The sequence below is a fragment of the Rhinatrema bivittatum genome, chromosome 3 (assembly GCF_901001135.1).
Source record: "Rhinatrema bivittatum chromosome 3, aRhiBiv1.1, whole genome shotgun sequence".
NCBI classification, from domain to species: domain Eukaryota; kingdom Metazoa; phylum Chordata; class Amphibia; order Gymnophiona; family Rhinatrematidae; genus Rhinatrema; species Rhinatrema bivittatum.
The window spans coordinates 22,040,470-22,064,280 of record NC_042617.1 but is presented as its reverse complement, the minus strand read 5'-3'; the positions used below and the strand labels follow the sequence as shown (position 1 = coordinate 22,064,280).

At 46.9% G+C, this 23,811-nt stretch overlaps 1 protein-coding gene across 3 annotated transcripts in view; it reads right to left on the bottom strand.

Moving 5' to 3' along the window:
* Nucleotides 1–23,811, bottom strand: part of SLC4A1AP (solute carrier family 4 member 1 adaptor protein) — a 112,661-nt gene that overhangs the window by 50,093 nt on the left and 38,757 nt on the right. For all 3 annotated transcript variants that reach the window (XM_029592936.1, XM_029592938.1, XM_029592937.1), the window contains exon 10: nucleotides 5,869–6,061. In XM_029592936.1, coding sequence (XP_029448796.1) covers nucleotides 5,869–6,061 — 193 coding nt within the window. The remainder of the gene's footprint in view (nucleotides 1–5,868; nucleotides 6,062–23,811) is intronic.

Genomic DNA, 23,811 nt, shown 5'->3' with positions numbered 1-23,811 from the left:
AATTTTACGGATGCCTCCCTTTTACCCTGTGTAGTCTTAATTATCACAGGTGTTAATTCAGTTAAATGCTTTTCACTAGGCTTACCATCAAAACCTATAGTAGTATTGGTTTCACGTGATTCTCTGACAGCAATTGGTTTAACACATATAACAGAAGAGGTAGCTCCTGTGTCAATTAAAAATTGCATTGGAACTTGTTGTGGGCCTACTAGTAATTGAACAAATGGTTCAGATGTCTGGAGGAATACAGTATCACCTTGGACGATTCCTGTATTCCCTGCCTTATGTCAGTAACTGTCTGGCTGGTACACAGGAAACTGTGAGTGTGTCTGTTGTGCAGGCTGTGTCCCAGGCTGCCCAGGCTGCCAACGGTCTGATACCGGCGGCTGTGCATGATAGAAATTTGGGTCTTTTGGCCGCCTACATTCAGTTGAATAATGTCCTACTGCGTTACAATTCCAGCATTGTACATGAGCTCTTCTATCTGGTGATGGCCTATTCCCTCTACCCTGTGTCATACCTCGACCACCTCTACCCCTTTGCATGCCTCTACCCCGGGGGATATATGGGCCATATCCTCCCTGGTATCCATCTAAGGGTGGTTTTTGAATCACATAGCAATCCTTTATACCATCAGAGATATTAGGATCTTTTGGAAAGTTGTTACTCTGATCATGGCTTCTGACCTTTTTCTTTTCCTCTATTTCCGCAATTTGCATAGTCATTAATTTATGAGCTATTTTCTGCTGTTCTTTATGTGGAGTCTGTAACATTTTTGTATGCACTGAAGCAAAATGTAACAGAGTTGCCCTTACCTCAGGCCATGCCTTTGTAGATAATGCCACAACATTATTCAAATTTGTCTGCATGTTTGCTGGTAACGTAGCGTAAAATAAATGTAAAAACACAGGAATATTAGGCTGGACATCAGCATCCTGTCCAGTTTGTGCTTTATACGTGTCCATGCATTTCGTCAAATGTGCAGAAAAATCACAGAGTTCTATAGGTATATGCAGAGTAGAGCTGGAACAATTATTTTTTGGACTACAAAACTGCAATATGAGAATATCTGTGCAATCTAGATAGTTTCATAAGAACATAAGAAGTTGCCATACTGGGTCAGACAAAGGGTCCATCAAGTCCAGCATCCTGTTTCCAACAGTGGCCAATCCAGGATACAAGTACCTGGAAAGTACCCAAACATTAAATAAATCTCATGCTACTAATGCTGGTAATAAACAATGACTGTTCCCTAAGTCTATTTAATTAATAGCAGTTTATGGACTTCTCCCTCCAGGAATTTGTCCAAACCTTTTTTAAACCCAGCTAAACTGCCCTAATCACATCCTCTTGCAATGAATTCCAGAGCTTAATTGTGCGTTGAGTGAAAAAGAATTTTCTCCAATTTGTTTTAAATGTGCTACTTGCTAACTTCATGGAGTGCCTCCTAGTCCTTGTATTATCTAAAAGAGAATATAACTGATTCACATTTACCAGTTCAAGTCCTCTCATGCTTTTATAGGCCTTTATCATATCCCTTTCAAACTTCTTTTCTCCAAGATGAACAGTCCCAGCCTCTTTAGCCTTTCCATCCCCTTTATCATTTTGGTTGCCCTCCTATTCAACTTTTCCAGTGCAGAGATATCTTTTTTTGAGATGTGGCGACCAGAACTGCACACAGTACTCAAGGCGTGGTCTTTACCAAGGAGCGATAGAAATGTACTGTGATATTCTCCATTCCTTTCCTAATAATTCCTAACATTCTATTTGATTTTTTGACCACTGCAGCAGGGAAAGCAAATACCCCAATGAATTACATAGCATAGTAAAGGATGGCAGATTATGACCAATTGGCCCATAAAGCCTGCACAGTTATTCTGCTAAGGAAACATCCCAGCTGCCACTCATAGCATCTTTACTGCTGATATTCCTAGAAAGGTTAGGCTCTTAGAGAGTTACCTTGGCTTCCAAATGCATGTAAAAACCTGCTTTTTTCCATTTTTCCATTATTAGCTGAATGATTAGAGGTATCAGGATACAGAGTGATCTAATGATATTGTCCAGGTTTATTTGACATGTATAGTATATGGAGAAAAGGTGAGGCAATTTGTGAAAGGGATATTTATGAATACTTGAAAGCCATGTGAGTTTGGCATACTGTATATCTGAGCTTTATTCTGCATAAAGACTGTCTGCAGGCACTGAGTGGGGACTGGGTGGAGTGGAATTTATTTGGTATGTGTGTTTATTGGGGGCACTGTACATTTTAAATTTACATTTTGCTTTGAGGTTTTGGGGTTTTTTTTTGTAAATTGCGGCAAGCCATCAGAAAGTAACGTTTCCAAATGGAAATAACACATAAATAATCACTTCTTATCCCAGTCAGTATTTTTTTTTATCTTTCTCACTGGTTCTCTAACTCTTAACCCAGTAACTAGGCTCTTCCATACCATGTCTTACCACCAAGCTTTGCAACTCATAGCAATGTATGAAGTGCCATGCTGGGTCAGAGCAATGGTCTGTTCAGCCCTACAACAGTGGCCAATCTGGGTCACTTGGATTTAACCCAGCAGATCCGCAGATACAGTCTCTAGTTCATGCCTAAATGTGGCAATCTCCAAGCATCTCTGGCTGATAGCTGCCAATGGATCTGTCCTCCAGAAACCTGTCTGAACTTTTTTAAATCTCAATTACTGTAATTCTTTATATAATGGACTCCCACAATGTTCACTTAGATCACTACAGATGGTAGAAAACTCCACTTCACAGCTTCTAACTGGATCAAGTCCACGCAATCATATCACACCTGTCCTACAATTACTCCATTGGCTTCCGGTCCAATCACTAATACAATATAAAATAGCGATCACAGTCCATAACCTACTAAATAACATCCCCTCCCCTTGGATTACCTCCATCCTTCATTTTTACACACCTATCAGAAACCTCAGATTTGCCAATCAACACCTCTAGTTGTGCCAGCGGACAGGTATACACCCCTAGCACTCACTAGAAAGAGGTCCTTTTCACTGCCGGTCCTATCTGTTGGAATTCATATCCTGAACAGCCTCTTGTTTGATGCAGGATATGCAATGGGATATTATGAAGAATTCTCTGACAAATCTAGAAAATGTTAAAGTGTAGCCATCTCTTATCACCTCTAGAGCCCATTGATCTGATGTGATCTTAGTCCACTCCTCGTAAAGGAGGGTTAGTCTCCCCCTGACAGCTTCCAAGGAAGAGTACACCAGCCTGACATCATTGTGAGGCCTTACTTCCTCCGGCCCCTTGACCGGAATTATCCCGGAGAGGTCTGTGTGTCCCCCAAAAGGACTGCTGCCTTTCTGAGCCTTGCTTCTGTTGGAGGTATGAAATCTCTTTATATCTTGAAAGCAAGATCGTGGTGGGAAAAGGTTCTTGCCACTCTTATCATCCTCGGGCAACTTATTCACTTTTGACTCCACCAAATGCTTCATCAATTGTTCTAGATCTGTCCCGAACAACAGTTTTCCTTTAAAAGTGAAATTACAGAGCAGTAACTTGGACCATACATCCACCAACCAATTACACAACAATAGGAGTCTTCGTGCTACCACCACTGATACCATGTTTCTGGCAGACGTCCTGACCAAATCATGCAGCTTATCTGCCACATAGGCTACTCCTGCTTCCAGCCGGGCTGCCTGTTTGGAATTGGCCGTAGAGGCAGATTCCTTCCCCTGTGCCTTCTGCACCCAGCACAAACATGCTCACTGCATAAAGTTACTACAGATTGCTGCCTGAAGGCTCAAAGCAGAGACCTCAGACATCCTCTTGAATTGAATCTCCAACTTTCGGTCCTGGGCATCTTTCAACATGGCTGACCCCGCCATGGGGATGGTCATCTTCTTGATCACCACTGAGAAGCATTAAAAACTGCAAGGTCTCCTCCTGCAAGGGATATAACTTTGCCATAGCCCTGCCTACCTTCAGGCCTACCTCAGGAGTATTCCACTCCCGCATGACCAACTTCTTCACCTTCTTTGGTAAAGGAAAGGTGGCCTACGCAGCCCATTCAGGATAGAGTCCACCCATTCACTGTCACATACTTCCTGCATAATCTTGATCCCCAGCTCATCCAGAACATGGGGAATGAGAGGGCTTAACTTCTCTTTCCGGAATAATTGGACAACCTTAGAGTCGTCCCCTTTCATGATCGGGACCTCTTCTGAGTCCAACAAGCCATTATCCGCATTTGGAACAGCTGCTGCAGATAGCAGCCCTTTGTTCTATAAATTACAAACTGAGTTATTTTAATACACACTAGCCAGGAGTCTAAAAACACTAGCTAGATTAAATAGATAGAGATTTTAAAACATACAACAGGAAATACAGGAGAAAAGAGAACAATGTCAGCAAGAAATCAGTCCATATTACATCTAGCAAATTAAAAATTAAACTTCTCTGGTCACAAGCCCAGGTATGTGTCAGGTACGTCATTTCAGAACACTGGGGTCAATACCATCAGGTCCTTGTGATTTGTTACTCTTTAGTTGTGTGACTCAGTTGGTTTCTAGGGTCCTGCAGATTGTATGGATCTATTTTCCTCCGAGATGAAGCAAGAAAATCCCCCATACTGCACCTGTATGTCATTATCCTGCCATTACAAATTAAAATGAATGGATTTTTTTTTGAAATTATAAAAACATTTAAAGTGTATCTAAACCCAGTGGGAAAAAAAAGAAAGTTCCCTTTGACAAGAACTAAATTTTAAATAACCTTTTGTACTAATCACAGATCCAGTGAGTACAGTGTACGTCTTCTCCTAGTCCCCGGGTACAGATGTAATGTGTCTACCCTCCTCCACCTTTTTTATTGGCAATTACAGCAGCTGCTTAGTGTTATCTAGCCAACGGTAAAATTAACTAGTCTTAGGGCTAGAGGACCTGAATTTTCTCCCACACGTCCTAAAGATTTTTTTTTAATGTGGGATACTGGAATTCAAGAAAGCATGGGTCAAGCACCAAGGATGCTCAGTGACATGAAAGAGAGTAAAGTTGAAGAGTATCAGGGTCCTTAATATTGACATAAGTAGGGGTAAAGGACAGACTAGATCTGGAGATCTTTATCTGCTCTTATATGCTACGAAGGCAATTTCAAAGGAATTGCCCTGGGGAAAAAGGAGTTATCTAAGTAAATCCCTACAGATAAAAAGTACCTTCCCTCAGCGGGTGAAAGAATGAACATATTTTTAGCCTGGGTGAAAGGGGCGGGGTAGGAAGGCGAGCATGAGTGGTGACTTCATCTTGAAGCCCATAGTACTTTTGTACTGGCGGTGTTTGCGGACCTGAATTTTCCAAGGGAAGCGCCTTTGAAAATGAACTTGCAGGACCTGCAGGATACTCTGGCAGTTTAGAAATGTCTCCCCTGTGTGCTTAGAAATGGATACAGTTTTGGACGGCTGGACAATGCAGTCTGTCTTGTTAAAGGAAACAAACCTCGGGCTGGCGTGTGGAAGAGCTTAGACTCCCTCTCATCGCGCCGGCAGGGATTCCCAGCAGCAATCGCGATCCAAAGGTGGGGAACGAGAGGCCCAGCTAACGCACGGCGAGGACAGTTACAGGCGGGATTAAGGCCGGATGTGAGGGAATACCAGGGAGCTGTGAATGAAGACCTACGGAGCCTGAGCTTCAAACCCCCAAGTCACAGAAGCTGGTGAGCGTGGCTAGAAGCAAAGTGTGCAGAGGAAGGTGAGTTAGGACAAAAGGGTATTTTACTGTACATTCATGGGCTATGGAGCCTGAGAGCTTCTGCACTCAGATCCGTTTACATGAGCCCTCTACCCCAGCTATCTGGAGGTAAAAACAAAAGAACAGTTTAGTCATTTACCAGGATGGAGCTCCTGTGGAGAAGACGGAAGAGAGATCCTTTGTTTTGTCTCCACTTTTTGCTCAGTTTTCTGTGCTCTGTTTGCTTTGTTCATCTCTTCTTCCTCCTCTTCCTCCTCCTCCTCCTCCTCTGGACCATCATCCTTCATGGTGAAAAGGCTTCCAGGAAGACTGCTGTGTTTGGAAGGCATCCTCTAAAGAAGAAAAATTGAGACCTGTGAACTTACTTCCCTCGTGAGACTGGGATCCTACTGCAGTACTACGCTGGCTGCTCTCACCTGCCTTCAATCACTAAAGGAGGTAATTCTCGGGAAAAGAGAGGATTGGGTACACAAACTAGATATCTGGGGGTAGGTATTGAAAAGCTCTCTGTTTTTCTAAGCTGGCTGGATAAACATATCCAGTTGTTCTCCTGAATATCCCCAGAGAAGCGTTACTTAGGTGGATAAGTCACATCTGTCTGCTATTGAGCAGGTCTAATTTACCCAGATACCTTATCCATCTAAGGCGGAATAAGATGTAAAAACATTTTTTAAATAAATAAATAGCTAAAATATTGCTACTTAGTTGGATAACTTATCTGGCTAAGTAGCACCATCCTGATCTGCCCACAACTTATTCAGCTATTCAGACAGCCAGATATGTGACTCATAACCAGATATTCAGCGGCCGCTACATAGAAGGATAAGTCCTATTTATCCGGCTGTCTAGCGCTCAACACTCTTTGAATATCCGGCCCCTGGTCATTGAATGCAGGTAAATGCATACACATTTTTGCATGTGCATGTACCAACAAGCTTCCAGAAACCCCTCATGGAATGTTTTGGCCCTACAAGCACGTTTGACGATGGTATCCTAGGGAAAAAAGTTAAGCAGTTCATGTTACACTGGCCAAACAGGACCAGTGGATCCTGGATGCCTTACAGCATAAAGCATGCCAGTAAGAGCTTAGCCAGGAAGATTAGAAGTACAAGAGCATCCACTGGTGTCCCCTGGTCAGGCTCCTTCCCCGTTTCTCTGGGAGCCTGGTCGGATTCATCAGAGCCATATCTCGGAGAATTGAGTAATCTCTGAACCAGGGGCATCGTGGGCCTACTCAACTTGGCTGGACTGGGACCAGCCCCAGTGGGCCTACCCAACTGAGCCAGACTAGAACCAGACCCCGCTGTTCCCCTGGGCTGTGCCTGAACAGGCCTGGCAAGAGTGAATCCACAAACAGGCTGCTGGGTAGCCCAAAAGGCATCGTGGAGCAACAGCACAAACTCTGGGGAAAAACCTCTGCCCCAGCCCCCTCAGGGCACTGAGATTTCCTCCTCGCCCAGCCCCCCCCCGACCAATACCGAAGTCGGACTGGGATGGGGACAAACGCGGAGGACCCTCCCTCACTCTCCCCGACGGCGTGGGAACAATCACCAAGAAATCCAAGATGGCTGCCGTTCCCGCGCCACCTGAGGAAGAAGCAACACCCAGGTTAGAGCTCTGGCCTAAAATAGAACTACAATCACCCGAGCCGTGATGCCGCTTCACGGGTGGAGGAGCCCCGGAGGAGCCCTCCCTGCCCTCTGTGCAAGCCGCACGGAGACTGGCTCTGTTGAGCTGCAATCGTGCTGAGCCGCAAGCTCCGCACGTAATATCACGGGTCATGCTGGGGAAGGGGAAGAAGCTCCAACGGGGGCAGACTGAGAAAGGCTCACAAAAATAATCTGAGTAAAACAGCCCCCCTCGAACTGAGCTGGGCTTACCACTAAAACGAGAAGGAAGTTGCCCACACAGCTGTGCTGCTGCCTTTCTTTCTCTTTTGTTTTTTTTTAAACTTTACCAGAAAAGGTCACTGAGACTTAAGGCATGAAATAAAAAGGAACAGGGGGAACCAAAAAACCCCCATGGAGCTTGCAGCCACCAGGGTGGCCTCGTGAGGGGAGGGATCTGGACAACCAGATGTACACCCTTGGGCGCACAGACGGGCACACAAAAGGGTAACAATCCCCGGCCCGTCCGCCTCTAGCGGATGGGGTAGGACCCGCAAGGAATCCTGACGTGAAAAAAAGAAACCCCCGGGAGGACGGCTCAAAAGAACTCAGTCATACAAAACTGCAGGTTTCACACCCTCTGCCATCTACTGGAGACAGAGAAATACTGAGGGACTGCAGGTGGCACTGGGGTTTATGAGGCAGTAAAACTTTCTCTGTCTCCATCTGCTGGCAGGGATGAATAACCCCAGGAGTCTGGACTGATCCGGGTACGTACAGGGAACTGCAGCTTCACCTTTACCAGTCCACGTATCCCTCGGGTTGAGACTTTGGGTACCAGGGCCGGCAGGTCTTAGGTGGGGGCCTCTGCTTGTGACGAGATCTGTGGATGTAGCAGGGTTAGAACCAAGAGAAGGCAAGGTGGTGGTGGCAGGCTACGGTCAAAAGCAGGTCAAAGGCAAGCGGCGGGGCAAGTCCAAGAGTCAGGCCGAAGTCAATATCCTTCTGAAGGGTAAAGGAAGAATGGACAGGCAGGGCAGGTAAGCAAGGGGCAGAAGCACACCGAAGAACTGAAGAGGCAACCAGAAGGTCAGACGAGAAGACAAAGACAACAGAGTCTAAAGACGAAGACTGCCAAAGCTGAAGACTGAAGACTCAGGACCAGAAGTGGAAGACAAGAACTGGAGACGTAGACAAGCTGGTACTGGAAGCTTAGTCAAGTTGGAACTGGAGATGCAGGAACAAAGATGCTGGCAACTCGCGCCACTGGAAACAGGTTGACCTGTTGCCGAGGAAAGGACTGAAGAGAGGAATGAGCCTTTTATAGGCCAGAACTCCTGATATCATTCTCAGGGGCTGTGGGGGCTTTTTCCGCCTCGCTGCCTTTAAATCTCTAAGTGATGCGCGTTGCGCCTAAGGAAACTAGCAGGGAAGAATACAGGAGTGGTGGCGTCTGCCGCATGTCGGCGGCATCTCACCGCATACAAGGAAGCAAACACTGGTGGTGTCGGCTGGGGTTAGTTCGTGCCCGGGGCTGGAGATAAGAGCAGCGGTCCACGAGAGCAGCCTGCAGACTGCAACACAAAACAGCTAATCCTGAGGATTTGCATTACATTGTAGAAATCACTTCCACGCGTACTTTTGTACATACAACCCACCCGGGAGTAATTTTCAGAAAGCCCATTTATTCATGTAAATACTTTTAAAACTTATTCCCAGTAATAATGAAAGATTTGAATTATGCCAATATAGGTTGGCTGAATATCTTCTCAGAGCATGCTAAGAAAGTTAAACTTCTGGATGTCATAAACGGCTGATTCATGGAGCAGCTGGTCCTGGAATCAGTGATAGGAGGAACTACTTTACATCTTGATTCTCAGGACCTGCTGTAAAGAGTAACATCACTGGTACTACTTGGTAATAGTGATCATAACAATCAAATCTGATATCACTGGAGGGAGAATAAGAAATAAAGCTACCACTGTAGCATTTATCTTTAAAAGGGAAGACTGTGATAAAATCAAGAAATTAGAAGAATAATAATGGAAAATTATGTTTCTTACCTGATAATTTTCGTTCCTGTAGTACCAAGGATCAGTCCAGACTGCTGGGTTATGTCTCCCCTCCAGCAGATGGAGTCAGAGAGAAAAGTGAACGCACCCCCCAGATATACTGGTGTGCCACCTGCTGTCCTTCAGTATAATGGATAACAAAGCAGAAGAAGAAAAGAACTCCTCCGCACCCGTAGCCAAAGAACCATTGCAACTGTCTAGCTCAAGTAGTAAGTAAGGTAAAAAACAGTAAAAGGCAAACTAAGGGAACGCAATGCGCCAACGAAGCGAACAACAAATCTGCAGTCCGAAGACATTCTGTCCCCAAAAAAGACATGAGGAAAATTTCACTTACCATGTTCAAAACAGAAGTGTGATAGAAAACGGGATTCGAGCGGAGTCTCCTGCACAATATAGGGCGGGCGTCTGGACTGATCCTTGGTACTACAGGAACGAAAATTATCAGGTAAGAAACATAATTTTCCTTTCCCTGTACGTACCAGGATCAGTCCAGACTGCTGGGATGTACCCAAGCCGCCTCAAATGGGATGGGACCCCGAGAGTCCCGCTCGAATCACACTGCTGCCAAAAGAATCCGCCGACGGCCCCCGAACATCTACCCGATAATGTCGGGCAAAAGTATGCAACGACTTCCAAGTGGCCGCCCTGCAAATCTCCTGGCTAGAGACCAGAGTACTCTCAGCCCAGGAAGACGCCTGCGAACGGAGAGAGTGAGCTTTAAGCCCGTCTGGAACGGACTTACCACACCCAATGTACGTGGCCGCTATTGCGCTCTTCAGCCATCGGGCAATAGTTGCTTTAGAGGCCTGTAAACCCTTTTTGGCCCCCTGCCACAGCACGAACAGATGATCCGACCGCCGAAAAGCATTGGTGACCTCCAAATAATGCAAAAGTACTCGACGAACATCCAAACGCTTCAAGTCGGAACCATGAGAAGCCCGCAGCTCCGTCTCCGAGAACGACGGCAAGTCCACGGACTGATTGACGTGAAAAGCCGATACGACCTTAGGCAAGAACGAAGGGACCGTACGTAACGAGACCCCGGAATCAGAGATACGCAAGAACGGATCCCTGCACGAGAGTGCCTGTAGCTCCGACACCCGACGCGCGGACGCTATGGCCACTAAAAACACTGTCTTGAGGGTGAGATCCTTTAAGGTGGCTCGCTTCAGCGGCTCAAATGGCGCGACGGTGAGGCCCTTGAGTACCAAATTCAGGTTCCAGGAAGGACAAGGGGCTCTGAGAGGAGGACGCAAATTTCGAACACCGCGTAAGAATCGGGACACATCCGGATGACACGCGAGAGAGGAGCCGTCAATCTTTCCCCTCAAACAACCCAGAGCCGCCACCTGGACTCTCAGCGAACTGTAAGCTAACCCCTTCTTCAGACCATCCTGAAGAAAAGTAAGGATGTCCGCAATGACCGCACGACGAGGCTGAACTTGGGCGGCCGCGCACCAGGAATCAAAAACTTTCCACACCCTGGCATAAGCAAGTGTGGTAGAGGGTCTCCGCGCGCGAAGCAAGGTAGAAATTACCGGTTCAGAATAACCTTTCTTTCTCAAGCGCCTCCGTTCATAAGCCAAGCCGCCAGACAAAAGCGATCCGCCTGATCGAAAAATACTGGTCCTTGACGAAGAAGGTTCGGAAGGTGGCCCAACCGTAAAGGCCCGTCTCTGGCTATATTGATGAGGTCGGCAAACCATGGTCTTCTCGGCCACTCGGGAGCCACGAGAATCACTGGACCCCGATGGGATTCGAGACGCCTTAACACCTTGCCGACCAAGGGCCAGGGGGGAAACACATATAGGAGGATGTGATAAGGCCATGGAATCGCTAGAGCATCCACCCCCTCCGATCCGTGTTCTCGCCTCCGGCTGAAAAAACGCGCTGCCTTGGCGTTGAGCCGAGTTGCCATCAGGTCCATTCGCGGCACCCCCCATCGCCGGGTGATGAGACTCATCGCCTGATCCGAGAGCTCCCATTCCCCGGGATCCAAGTGCTGACGACTGAGATAATCCGCTTGCACGTTGTCTACGCCTGCGATGTGAGTGGCCGCGATGCGGGCGAGGTGGCGCTCCGCCCAGGTCATTAACAAAGACGCCTCGACCGCCACCTGCTGACTTCTCGTGCCGCCCTGGCGATTTATGTATGCTACCGTGGTGGCGTTGTCTGTGAGGACCCGAACTGCCCGTCCCTGTACCAAGGGCAGAAGCTGACGCAAGGCGAGACGGACCGCCCTGGTCTCCAGACGGTTGATGGACCACGATGCTTGGCGAGGGGTCCACGAACCTTGTACCGCCCGTGATTGACAGACCGCTCCCCAACCGGTCAGACTGGCATCCGTCGTCACTATGACCCAATTGGGGGGCTCGAGGTCCACTCCTTGTAGCAGATTGTCCGGGACCAACCACCACGCTAAGCTGGATCGCGCCGGCTCCAACAGAGGTAACTGTACTCCGTAATCCTCGGATTTCTGATCCCAGCGCGAAAGGAGAGCCCTTTGCAACGGCCGCATATGAGCAAAAGCCCACGGTACCATCTCCAGAGTAGACACCATATGTCCAATGACCTGCATATAATCCCAGGCTGTGGGCAAGTGGAGACCCAGAAGCCTCCGCACCTGACACATCAGATGCTCCATCCTCTGCCGAGTCAGGAATACCTTGCCCACCAGGGTATCGAAACGCGCTCCCAAAAATTCCAACCGCTGACTTGGAATTAGCTGGCTCTTTGCAAAGTTGACCACCCAGCCTAGCGACTGAAGTTGCTGTACCACCAACTGGACCGCCCGGTTGCAGTCGCACTCCGATTTCGCCCGTATAAGCCAATCGTCCAGGTAGGGATGTACCAATACCCCTTGACGTCGCAGGGAGGCTGCAACTACCACAAGAACCTTGGTGAACACTCTCGGAGCCGTAGCCAGGCCGAATGGAAGGGCGCAAAACTGGTAATGTTCTCCCAACACCATGAATCTCAGATATCTCTGATGCCTTTCCCGGATTCCGATGTGGAGATACGCCTCGGCTAGATCCAAAGAAGCCAAAAATTCTCCCTTGTGGACGGCCGCAATAACAGACCGTAGAGTTTCCATGCGAAACCGGGGAACGCGTAACGCCTTGTTTACTCGCTTCAAATCCAGAATAGGACGGAAGGTACCTTCCTTCTTTGGGACTAGGAAATAAATGGAATAGCGGCCCGTTCTTGTCTCGTCCGAGGGAACGGGGAGCACCACTCCGAGGGCCCGTAAGTGGTTTACCGTCTGAGCTATAACCAGTTGCTTTTCTCGAGGTCCGCAAGGAGATATCATAAAAAAGTCCCGGAGGGGCCGAGCAAAGTCCAACTCGTAACCGTAGCGCACCACGTCGAGAACCCACTGATCGGACGTGATTTTGACCCACTCCTCCCAAAACAGGGACAAACGACCTCCGATGCGGGGGAAGGAGGAGTGGGCCAGCGCGCCTTCATTGGGGCGGTTTTCCGGGGGCCGGTTGCTGGGAGGCTCCCAATCGCTGCGGTCGCCTGCCACGAAAGGAAGAAGACCAAGGAGACCACGTCTGCGACCTCGAGCCTTGCTGTTTCTGCGAAAAGGAACCACCCCTTCCGGAGCGAAATCTGCGCTGCCCACGGAACCGGGATCGCGCATTCCCGAAAGGATGAAACTGACAGGGCTTGTCCTCCGGCAATTTATATACCTTATTATCCCCTAAGTCTTTGATGAGTTGGTCCAATTTCTCACCAAACAATAACTTCCCCTTGAAGGGGAAAGCGGCTAGCCGTGACTTAGACGAGGCGTCCGCCGACCAACGGCGAAGCCAAAGCAATCGTCGCACCGCGACCGCTGAGGACATAGTACGGGCAGAGGTTCGCAACAAATCATACAAGGCGTCCGCTGTGTAAGCCACCGCCGCCTCCACACAGTTAGCCTGCTCCGCCTCGGCAGGTGGGAGCTCCTGTGTGGTGAGCAATTGCTGAACCCAGCGGAGAGTGGCCCTCTGCACCATACTGCTGCAAGCTGCCGCACGTACCCCCAGGGCCGCTACTTCAAACATGCGCTTCAGGAGAACCTCTAACTTTCTATCCTGAAGATCCTTCAACGCTACGCCTCCCGTGACCGGAATGGTAGTATGTTTCACCACAGCGGTGACTGCCGAATCCACGGCGGGAACCTTAAAAATTTCCAAAGACTGTGAGGGCAGAGGGTACAGCTTATTCATCGCCCTGCTAACACGCAGGGATGCCTCTGGAACCTCCCATTCTTTAGATACCAGCTGTACCACCTTGGGATGTAAGGGAAAAGTTTGCGGGGGGGACCTTAAACCCGCCATTGCTACATCCCCCGTAGAAGTATCTGTCTCTTGCTGCGGGGTGGGAATCTCTAATTCCTTTAACACATGCTGGATGAGAAAATTAAGCTCATCCTTGCCAAACAGGCACAAAATTTCGGGGTCATCCCCCTCGAGCGCCTCCTGTGGTTCCGAGACCCCTGCCGCAGCAGCATCTGGGGAGTCCTGGTCGACATCCAGTCTTCCTGGATCACAGGTGTCCCCTAAAGATATATCGCCCGCTCCCCCTGAAGTCCCCGCTTTTCTAGTCACCCCCGACATGCCTGTGACCCTAGGAACCTTCGCGGGGGGGGGTCATCCGGCTCCCAGCCTGCCTCAGCTTCTAAGAATGCCCGATGCATTAAAAGTACAAATTTTGAGGAAAAAGGGACCCTCCGTTTAGTGGAGCCCGAAGGGGGAGGGGCCGGAGGACCATTTGGGTCATTTCCACTGCGCGGGCTCAACTCGGGCGGCGAGAGAGGAGAGGAACCCTCATCCTCCGATTCAATCTCAGCAGGCTGCCGCGCGCCTAAAATGGCCGCCGCCCTCTCACAAGGAGGCGGGGCCGCCGGCCGCGTGGCAGCCAGCCTCCCCTGCCGTGCCGAAGAAGACAGGATCGTGCCGCTGCGGGCAGCGCTCGGCCCCCGAGAGGGTCCCTCGCCCCCGGGAATACAACGGGAGCAGAGACCCTCCCTGGAGAGTCGCGCCCCCGCCCTGCCATAGGCCGTGCAGGCCGAAGATCGCGGCATCCGGAGATCAGGACCGAAGACGCGCCGAGGGTAAGTTTGCAAACTGAATAGAAAAAGCGCGCCAAACCGAAGCTCAGAAAATCGCCGGGTGAATCAAAATCCACCCCCTCCGGAGTCCCTGGTAAGCGCGGCAGGCTAGGGCATAAAACCGAGTACTGCCTGCAACCAGCAGGACTTAAGTGCTCGCGACAGATTAACCTTTTTTTTTTTTTTTTTCTTAAATTTGAGAAAAGCCCTCTTCAGTTTCCACTTTCTAGTCACCCCGGCAAACGGGGGGGGGGGGGAGGGTGACCGGCCCACCGGTGAACTCTCCCCCGATACCAAAGGGACAGTTAATCCGGGAAATAGGGAGAGCAAAGCTCTCCACGCCTGCCTGAATACTGAGCCAAACAGAGCACCGCTGAGAAATTAATAACACCCAAGAAATACACAATCTTTTTTTTTTTTTTTTTTTTTTTAAACTAGGGAAAAACCCCAGTTGAGCTAGACAGTGTAGATAGTGTAGGCAGAAAAAGAGAAGAAAACACCTGAAAGAATTTAGTCAGGACAAACCGCAGGTTATGTCTCTCATCTGCTGGAGTCAGAGGAAATACTGAAGGACAGCAGGTGGCACACCAGTATATCTGGGGGGTGCGTTCACTTTTCTCTCTGACTCCATCTGCTGGAGGGGAGACATAACCCAGCAGTCTGGACTGATCCTGGTACGTACAGGGAAAAGAATTTGAGAGGGTTAAAATTTTTGCAAGGTGCATGAAGAATGTTTAAAAACAAATGGCACATAAGGTGGCCCATACCTCTCAATACAATAAATCATGCATATAGCAAATGCAGTCCTTTTTTGATAGATATAGGTTTTTCAGTATTTTAGAATTTTTGAAGTTTTTGATCTTGGCTATACCCACTTTTTTTTTTTTTTTTTAAGATATTATTGGCCTGTGTATGGCAACTTCTCTATTATGGTGAATTGCAGAAGCCCAGATAAAATGTATTCCACAAGTTAATAAAGGTCAGAAAAACAAACATCTGCCAGAGGCTATTAAAACAGAAAATAGTTTAAGCACTAGCAAATAAGAGGTAACAATATTGATAAGGTAGGTCAAGAGAGAATTTGAGGAGAAACATTTCAAAAAGGCAAAACACTAATAATAAAATCTTTTTCAAGTACATCATAAACAGAAGTCTGAAAGGGAGTATCTGGACCATTAGATGACCAGGCACTAAAAGGAGCACACTGGGAGTATAAAAGCCATAGCCGAAAAGCTAAATCAATTTTTTGCTTTTGTGTTCACAGCAAATGATTCTGAGAAACTGAAACAAATCTGTGTGGATTTGGAAGAGGTGCTACAGCAAACTGACAAACTACATAGTAGCAAATCACTGGGACCTGATGGCATTCACCCCAGAGCTTTAGAGGAACACAAATATGAAACTGCAGATTTGTGTTTCATATCTGCCACTGTACCCAAGGGCTGTAAAATAGCCAAAGAATTGTCAATTTTAAAAAAGGATTCCAGGGAAGATCAAGATAACTACAGACCAATCAGCAAGATGCCTGTGCAGGGTAAAATGGTGGAAGCTATTGTCAAGAATAAAATTACTGGTCATATGTGTCACAACTGAGGGTCTAACTAGAACTGGAAGACCCCCACGGGAGTAATCCAGGACCTCAGGGGAAGACAAGTCTGAGCTGGAGGATAGGAAAATTGGTTCTTACCTGCTAATTTTCATTCCTGAATTACCATGGATCAGTCCAGACAAGTGGATTTATGCATCCCTACCAGCAAATGGAGGCAGAGAACAAAACTTTGAGGCACTGCTGCATAAGTGAGATTGCCACCTGCAGTCCCTCAGTATTGACCTATACCCAAGCCAAGATGTCTACCTTAACAAACCCCAATAAACCTTGGGCGAACAGAGACTTAAAGTTGGAGCCCCCTGCAAACTAGGTCCCCTTAATTTAACTCAAAACAAATACGAAACTATGTACACATCTTATTATTCTGAGCATATCCTATGCCAGCTCAGCCATATCCAGAAGCAAGGAAGTCTTTCGACAGATGGGGATGGGTCTCTGGACTGATCTGTGGTACTTCCGGAATGAAAATTAACAGGTAAGAACCAATATTTCTTTCCTGTTCAAACCCCGGATCAGTGCAGACAAGTGGGATATACCCCTCTATTCTGGGTGGGAACGCAAAAGACCCATGCACAATATACTCTCCCCAAATGTCGCCTCTTCTGGAGCCCAAACATCTAAGCAGTAATGTTTGGTAAAAGTATGAAGAGAAGACCACGTCGCCACATGACAAATCTCCTGCAGAGAAAGCAGTTGACACTCCGCCCACGAGGTCACCTAAGCCCTAGTGGAACGCGCTCTCAACCCCTCCGGCACTAACTAGCCCTTACAGATGTAAGTCAAAGCTATCATCTCTTTTAATCATTGAACAATAGTGCCCTTGGAAGCCTTTTTTCCCTTCTTTGCTCCACTAACAGGACAAACAGATGATCAGATCTCTGAAAGGCATTTGTCACCTTGAGATATCGCAAAAGAACTCAATGCACATCCAATAAGTGAAGCTCCCTGTCAAGTTCACTTGCATAATGTCCTCTCCGGCCACATGAGAAGTAGCTATTTTCACCAGATGTTTCTCCGCTCACACGAACAGTTCTTGCGCCTCCAGCTCCACTAGATGACTCTTTGTACCGCCCTGACAATTGATGTATGCTACTGAAGTCGCATTATCAGAGAAAATTTGCACAGACTTGTCCCAAACGAACAGAAGAAACGCCAGAGAGGCCGGAAGACAAGAACAGAAGGCTTGAAAGGCCCCCAGAGCAAGGCAGGATCAGAAGGCCTGGAAAGGCCCCAGAGCAAGGCAGGATCAGAAGGCCTGGAAAGGCCCCAGAGCAAGGCAGGATCAGCTGGTCTGAAATGCTATAAGGCAAGGCAAGAACAGAAGTTCTGAAAGGTCACAGGGCAAGGGAAGAACAGAAAGCATTAAAAGGCACAAGGCTACATAAGACAAGGCAGTAAAGCCTGGAGGCCAGAGAGTAGTCCAAGGCAGGACAGGGCCAAGCAGGGAGCAAAGCAGACTCAATGTATAAAAGACAGGGTTAAACAGGGTGAGCCCTGCTGAATCATGGGATCATAGAATCTCTGAGTGAAGTGAGGGCAAGAGTAACTCCATGGGGACCTCTGGTGGCAGGTAGGCTGCCTAACAGGTAAGATTATAACAATATAGAGAAATATAGGTTAATGGGGAGAGAGCCAGCATGGATTTAGCAAAGTCATGCCTTACTAAATTATTATAATTTTTTAAGATACATATAAACATGTAGCAAAGGATGAACCAGTTGATATAGTGTATCTGAATTTTCAGAAGGCATTTAACCAAGTCCCACATGACAGACTCCTCATTAAATTAAAAAGTCTTGGGATAGAAGGCAATGACCTATGATCCATTGATAACTGGTTCAAAGATAGGAAACAAAGAGTAGGATAAAATGGTCAGTTTTCCCAATGGACAAAGGTCTGCACTGGGACCAGTGTTGTTTAAATTATTCATTAATGATGTGGAAAAAGTAGCAATGAGTGAAGTGATCAAATCTGCAGTTGACATAGAATTATTCAAGGTAGTTAAAACACAAGCAGGTTAAGGGACTGCAGAAGGACCTTGTGAAACTGGGGGACTGGGCATCTAAACAAAGGAAAATTGGTTTTTACCTACTAGTTTTTGTTCCTGTAGTATCACGGAATAGTTCAGACCCCTGGGTTTATGCATCCCTGCCAGCAGATGGAGACAGAGAAAGTTTTACTGACACTGTTACATAATCCCTGGTGCCACCTGCAGTTCCTCAGTATTGACCTGTACCCAAGCACAAACAATTCATAAATACACCAAAGTAGTTAAAAAAAAAAAAAAAAAAGTTTTTGTAACAAGTCTGTATTCCATACCATGAAAAAACTGTATTCCCTATCAATAAGCCTTAGCTGAGTAGACGACTCTCCACCTCCACCGATTGAGCAGGTTCTGGACTGATCCATGGTACTACAGAAACGTACCCGGATCAGTCCAGACTCCTGGGATGTATCAAAGCTCCCTACTTAGGTTGGGACCTGGAGAGTTCTGCTTGCAAGACACTCTTGCCAAATGACAGAGACTCTGGATCCCCCACATCCAGATGATAATGCCTTGTAAATGTATGCAGTGACTTCCAAGTCGTCGCTCTATAAATTTCCTGCAGTGAAACTAACTGAGCCTCTGCCCACGAGGCCGCCTGAGAACGCAGAGAGTGCGCCTTCAAACCTTCAAGGCACCTGGCGCCCCTTCAGAATGTGTGTTGACCCAATAGCCTCCTTGAGCCACCTCACAATGATAGCCTTGCAAGCCTGGGTACCTTTCTTTGAACCGCTCCATAAAACAAAAAGATGGTCAGACCTCCTAAAATCATTTGTTACTTTGAGATATCTCAACAAAGCACTGCGAACATCCAAAAGCTTAAGCTCCCGTGAATAAAGTGTGGAAGAATCCAACTCCAGAAAGGCCGGAAGCTCCACCATCTGATTCACATGAAATGCCAATCCCACCTTTGGTAAAAATGAGGGAACCATCCACAAGGACACTCCCGAGTCCGAAATCTGTAGGAACGGATCACGGCAAGACAAAGCCTTCAACTCAGAGATTCTCCTAGCTGAACAAATGGCCACTAGAAAGACAACCTCTGGGGTCAAATCCTTAAGAGTCGCTCTCCGAAGAGGCTCAAAAGGCATCTCACACAAGCCTCGGAGAACAAGATTAAGATTCCAGGATAGACAAACTCTCCTCACCGGAGGATGCAAATTCTTAGCCCCACGAAGAAATCTAACCACATCAGGATGAGAAGATAACGAGCAACCTTCTACTTTACCTTGCAGGCAAGCAAGAGCTGCTACTTGGACCCTTAGAGAGTTGAAAGCCAAGCCCTTGACCAAACCTTCCTGAAAAAAGCAGAAAATCTGAGACACTAAAGACCATAAGGCCTGCACTCCATTAGCTATACACCAGGACTCAAAAACCTTCCAAACCCTCACATATGACAACAACGAAGTAGATGTCCATCTAGCCTGCAGAACAGTAGCAATGACTGCTTCTGAATACTCTGCGTTTCAAATGCCGCCTCTCAAAAGCCAAGCTGCTAGACAAAAATGAGCAGCCTGGTCTGAAAAAAATGGGGCCCTGCCAAAGGTGCCCTGGAAGATGGCTGAAACGTAATGGACAGTCCACTGCCAAGTTGACTAGATCCATGAACCACGGCTGACATGGCCACGCCGGGGCTACCAACACCACCTCTCCTGGGTGTCTCTCTATCCGATGCAACATTTTGCCTACCAGAGGCCACGGGGGAAATACGTACCAGAGCGTCAACTCCCTCGGCCCCGTACTCTAGTTTTCAACTGTAAAACCGAGCTGCCTTCAACACTGAAACGAGTCTCCATTAGATCGACATGGGGACAACCCCACCTCTCAAGGATGAGCTGCATTGCTGTCTCAGACAGCTTCCACTCCCCCAGATGTAGTAAACTGCGACTTAGAAAATCCGTTTGGATGTTTATGATCCCTGTGATGTGTGATGCTGCTATTTATTTACTTATTTATTTATTTCAAATCTTTTCTAAATCGTCATTAAGTTATATACCATCACAACGGTTTACAGAAAGGCACATATAGAATTATGGGGATTGTATATATTAATACTATCTATAAAAGTGCCATTAAAGTCTGCTAACAGTTTCATAATAAAGACTAGTTGATGAAATTTATAAATATTGTCCTTTTTTACATGTCTATGCATAACTGTATATTTTACTAATGTTAATGGTGGAATAAAATAAAAAAAATCGCACATATTAAGTGCTGTGTGCTGGTGTTCTGCTGCCTGTATTCACTACTCTCCTAAACTCCGTTTTCTCTAACAAATGCTTGTTTAAAAAGCCAGGATTTTAAACTCTTTTTAAAAAGTTTATAATCTCTCTGTAGTCTAATCTCCAGAGGCATGGTGTTCCATAATATGGGTCCGGCTAAGGATAGCACCCGTTCTCTGACTTGGGTCAGTCTTGGGTCAGTCTTGCTGTTTTAACAGAAGGGATGGTTAGGAGGGCTTTGTTAGCAGATCTCAGGTTTCTATGTGGGACATGGACACGCAGTGCTGTGTTCAGCCATTCGGCTTTTTCGTCATGAATTAATTTATGTATAGTGCATAGTGTTTTGTATTGTACTCTGTGTTCAATGGGCAGCCAGTGTAATTCAGCTAGAGTTTCAGTGATGTGATCCCTTTCACTGGTAAGTATTCTTGCGGCAGAGTTTTGCAGTATTTGGAGTGGTCTTAATGTGGTGTATGGTAATCCTAAGAGAAGGGCATTACAATAGTCAGTGCTCGCAAATATTAATGCTTGAAGGACAGTTCGAAAGTTTGTAGGTGTTAGTAAAGGTTTTAATTTCCTGAGAACCATAAGTTTAGCGTATCCTTCTTTGACTTTTAGTGATACGTGTTGTTTGAGGCTGAGTTCCATGTCAATTATCACACCGAGGTTCCGAACTTTTTCGGCTAATTCTATTTTCTGTTTATTTTTAAGCTGTATTGGCATTTGAATAACAGTCATATTTTTTCATTCTAGATGTAGGAATTCTGTTTTTTCGATATTAATCACTAGTTCCATTTGGTTTAGTAACTGTTTGATGATATCTAGGTACATGTTAGCCAGGTTTAATGTTTTTTCGATTGTGTCTTCATTGGGTAGTAATAATTGAATGTCATCAGCATATATTTAGTGTATGATTCCCAGGCCTGCTAGTAGATGGCACGCAGGAAGCAGGTAAATGTTAAAGAGCGTTGCGGAGAGCGCTGATCCCTGTGGTACTCCTGAAGATTTATTTTCTCAGACAATACGTTTTTAATTTGGACTTGAAAAAATCTGTTACTTAGGTATGATCTGAACCAGTCGATAGTTTTTTTTATGTAGCCTATTTCTTCTAGTCTTTTTAGAAGTATGTCATGATTTACCGTGTCAAAGTTATATTGTTATATTGTAAACCGGTACGATAAGACCTCGTCTTGAGTATCGGTATAGTAAAAGAATTTAAATAAATAAAGGCTGATGATAGGTCTAGGATGTAGTGTTTACCTCTCAGGATTTTATCGGTCAGAGAGAGCAGCAATGTCTCTGTGCTATCCGCTCCAAATGTTGTTCCGCCCAAAGGATTAGCTCCTGAGCCTCCTGGGCCACTGTTCGACTTTTGGTACCTTCCTGCCGATTGATGAGGGCTACGGCCGTCGCACTGTCCGACAAGATCCTCACTGAACGACCTCATATCAAAGGCAGAAATGCAAGTAATGCTAACCGCACTGCTCTGGTCTCTAACCGATGGATAGACCAAGACGCTTCCTTCGCGGACCAAGTGCCCTGTGCCGACTGCTACTGACATACTGCTCCCCATCCAGAGAGAGTGGAATTGGTAGTAAGAATTACCCAATCCAGAACCTCCAAGTCAACACCACGAACTAGATTGTATGTCAGCAGCCACCAAGACAGACTGTCCCGTGCCAAACCCTCAAGAGGTAAAGGAAGATGAAATTCCTCAGAGAGCGGATTCCAACGTGCCAACAGAGCTCACTGCAGCGGTCTCATATTTATTTATTTATTATTTATTATTATTTTTGGTTTTTTATATACCGATCTTCTTGCATTGGATGCAAATCAAACCGGTTTACAGTAAAACAATTCAACTTGCCAAGTAGCATTACATGGAACAAAGAACATGGAACAGTATAATAGTGCTTGCGAGCATTCCATAGAATACTAGTAACAAATTAAACATATGTGCAAAGGCCCACAGCACTAACTCCAGCGTTGAAGCCACTGAACCCAAAATCTGCAAATAATCCCAGACTCTGGGTACCAGTAACCTCAACAAGCGTCAGACCTGACTCTGCAACTTGGAAACCTGCTCCTCCGTAAGAAACACCTTGCCTTTCCGCGTGTCGAACCATGCACCTAAATGGTCGAGAGTCTGAAACAGAACCAAGTGGCTCTTTTCTAAATTCACCACCCAGCCTAGCGATTCCAGAATATTTATCACCTTCTGCACCGAATGGCGACAAACGTCCTCCAACTTTGCCCTGATAAGCCAGTCATCCAGTTAAGGGTGCACCAGCACTCCCTTGCACCATAATGCCACTGCAACCACCATTACCTTGGTGAATGTGCCGGGCGCCGTGGCTAACCAAAAGGAAGAGCCTGAAACTGGAAATGCTGACCCAGCACCAATCTCTGATGATCCAGGCAAATGGGAATGTGCAGGTAAGCCTCTGTCAGATCCAAAGAAGCCAGAAACTCTTCCTTGAGCACTGCCGCAATTACCGATCTCAGGGTCTCCATCCGGAACCTCGGGACCTTTAGTGCCACATTTACCTGCTTCAAATCCAGAATCGGACGGAAAGTGCCTTCCTTCTTTGGAACGGCGAAGTAAATGGAATACTTTCCCTTGCCTCTTTCGCCCTGGGGAACTGGAATCACTGCTCCTAACATTCGCAACCAATCTAACGTCTCTTGCACTGCTCATCATTTTTCCAATGACCCGCACGGGGAGACTAGAAACAAGTTGCGAATGGGCTGAGCAAATTCTAATGCATAACCTTCTCTTACTAAGCTGAGGACCCATTAATCCTGAGTGATTTTGACCCACTCCCCGTAAAACCGTGCTAAGCAACCACCTATAAAGGGAATGGCAGAGTGGACTAGCCTCGCCGCATTGTAAGGATTTAGCCCCTGTAGTTCCACTACCTGTGGAAGCTCTAAAAGGCCTCCGGGCTCCTCCAAAGGACTGACCTAGAGGGGAGAACTGTTTCTGTGAAGCTGGGGCCCCTCTCACAAGCAGAGACCTCTTAATGTCTCGAAAACGCGACCAAGTCTGAAAGAACCATCTGCACTTAGGCTTATCCTCCGGCAACTTATGCGACTTATTCTCTCCCAGATCTTTCAACTGCTCCAGGTCCTCTCCAAGCAACAAGTGACCCTTAAAGGGCAGAGACCTCAACTCGGACTTAGATGACACATCCGCTAACCAGTTACGCAACCATAACAATCGCTTGGCATACACTGTGGACCCCATAATGCGAGACGAAGTTCTCACCAAGTCATACAAGGCATCTGCAACATATGCCACCATCGCCTCTAAGGGTTCAGCTTTAGCTGCCTCGACACCCGACTTCGCCTGCCCGACCTGAAGTTGCTGCACTCATTGCAGGCAAGCTCTTTGCATGAAGCTGGAACAGATGGCCTCCCTCAAGCT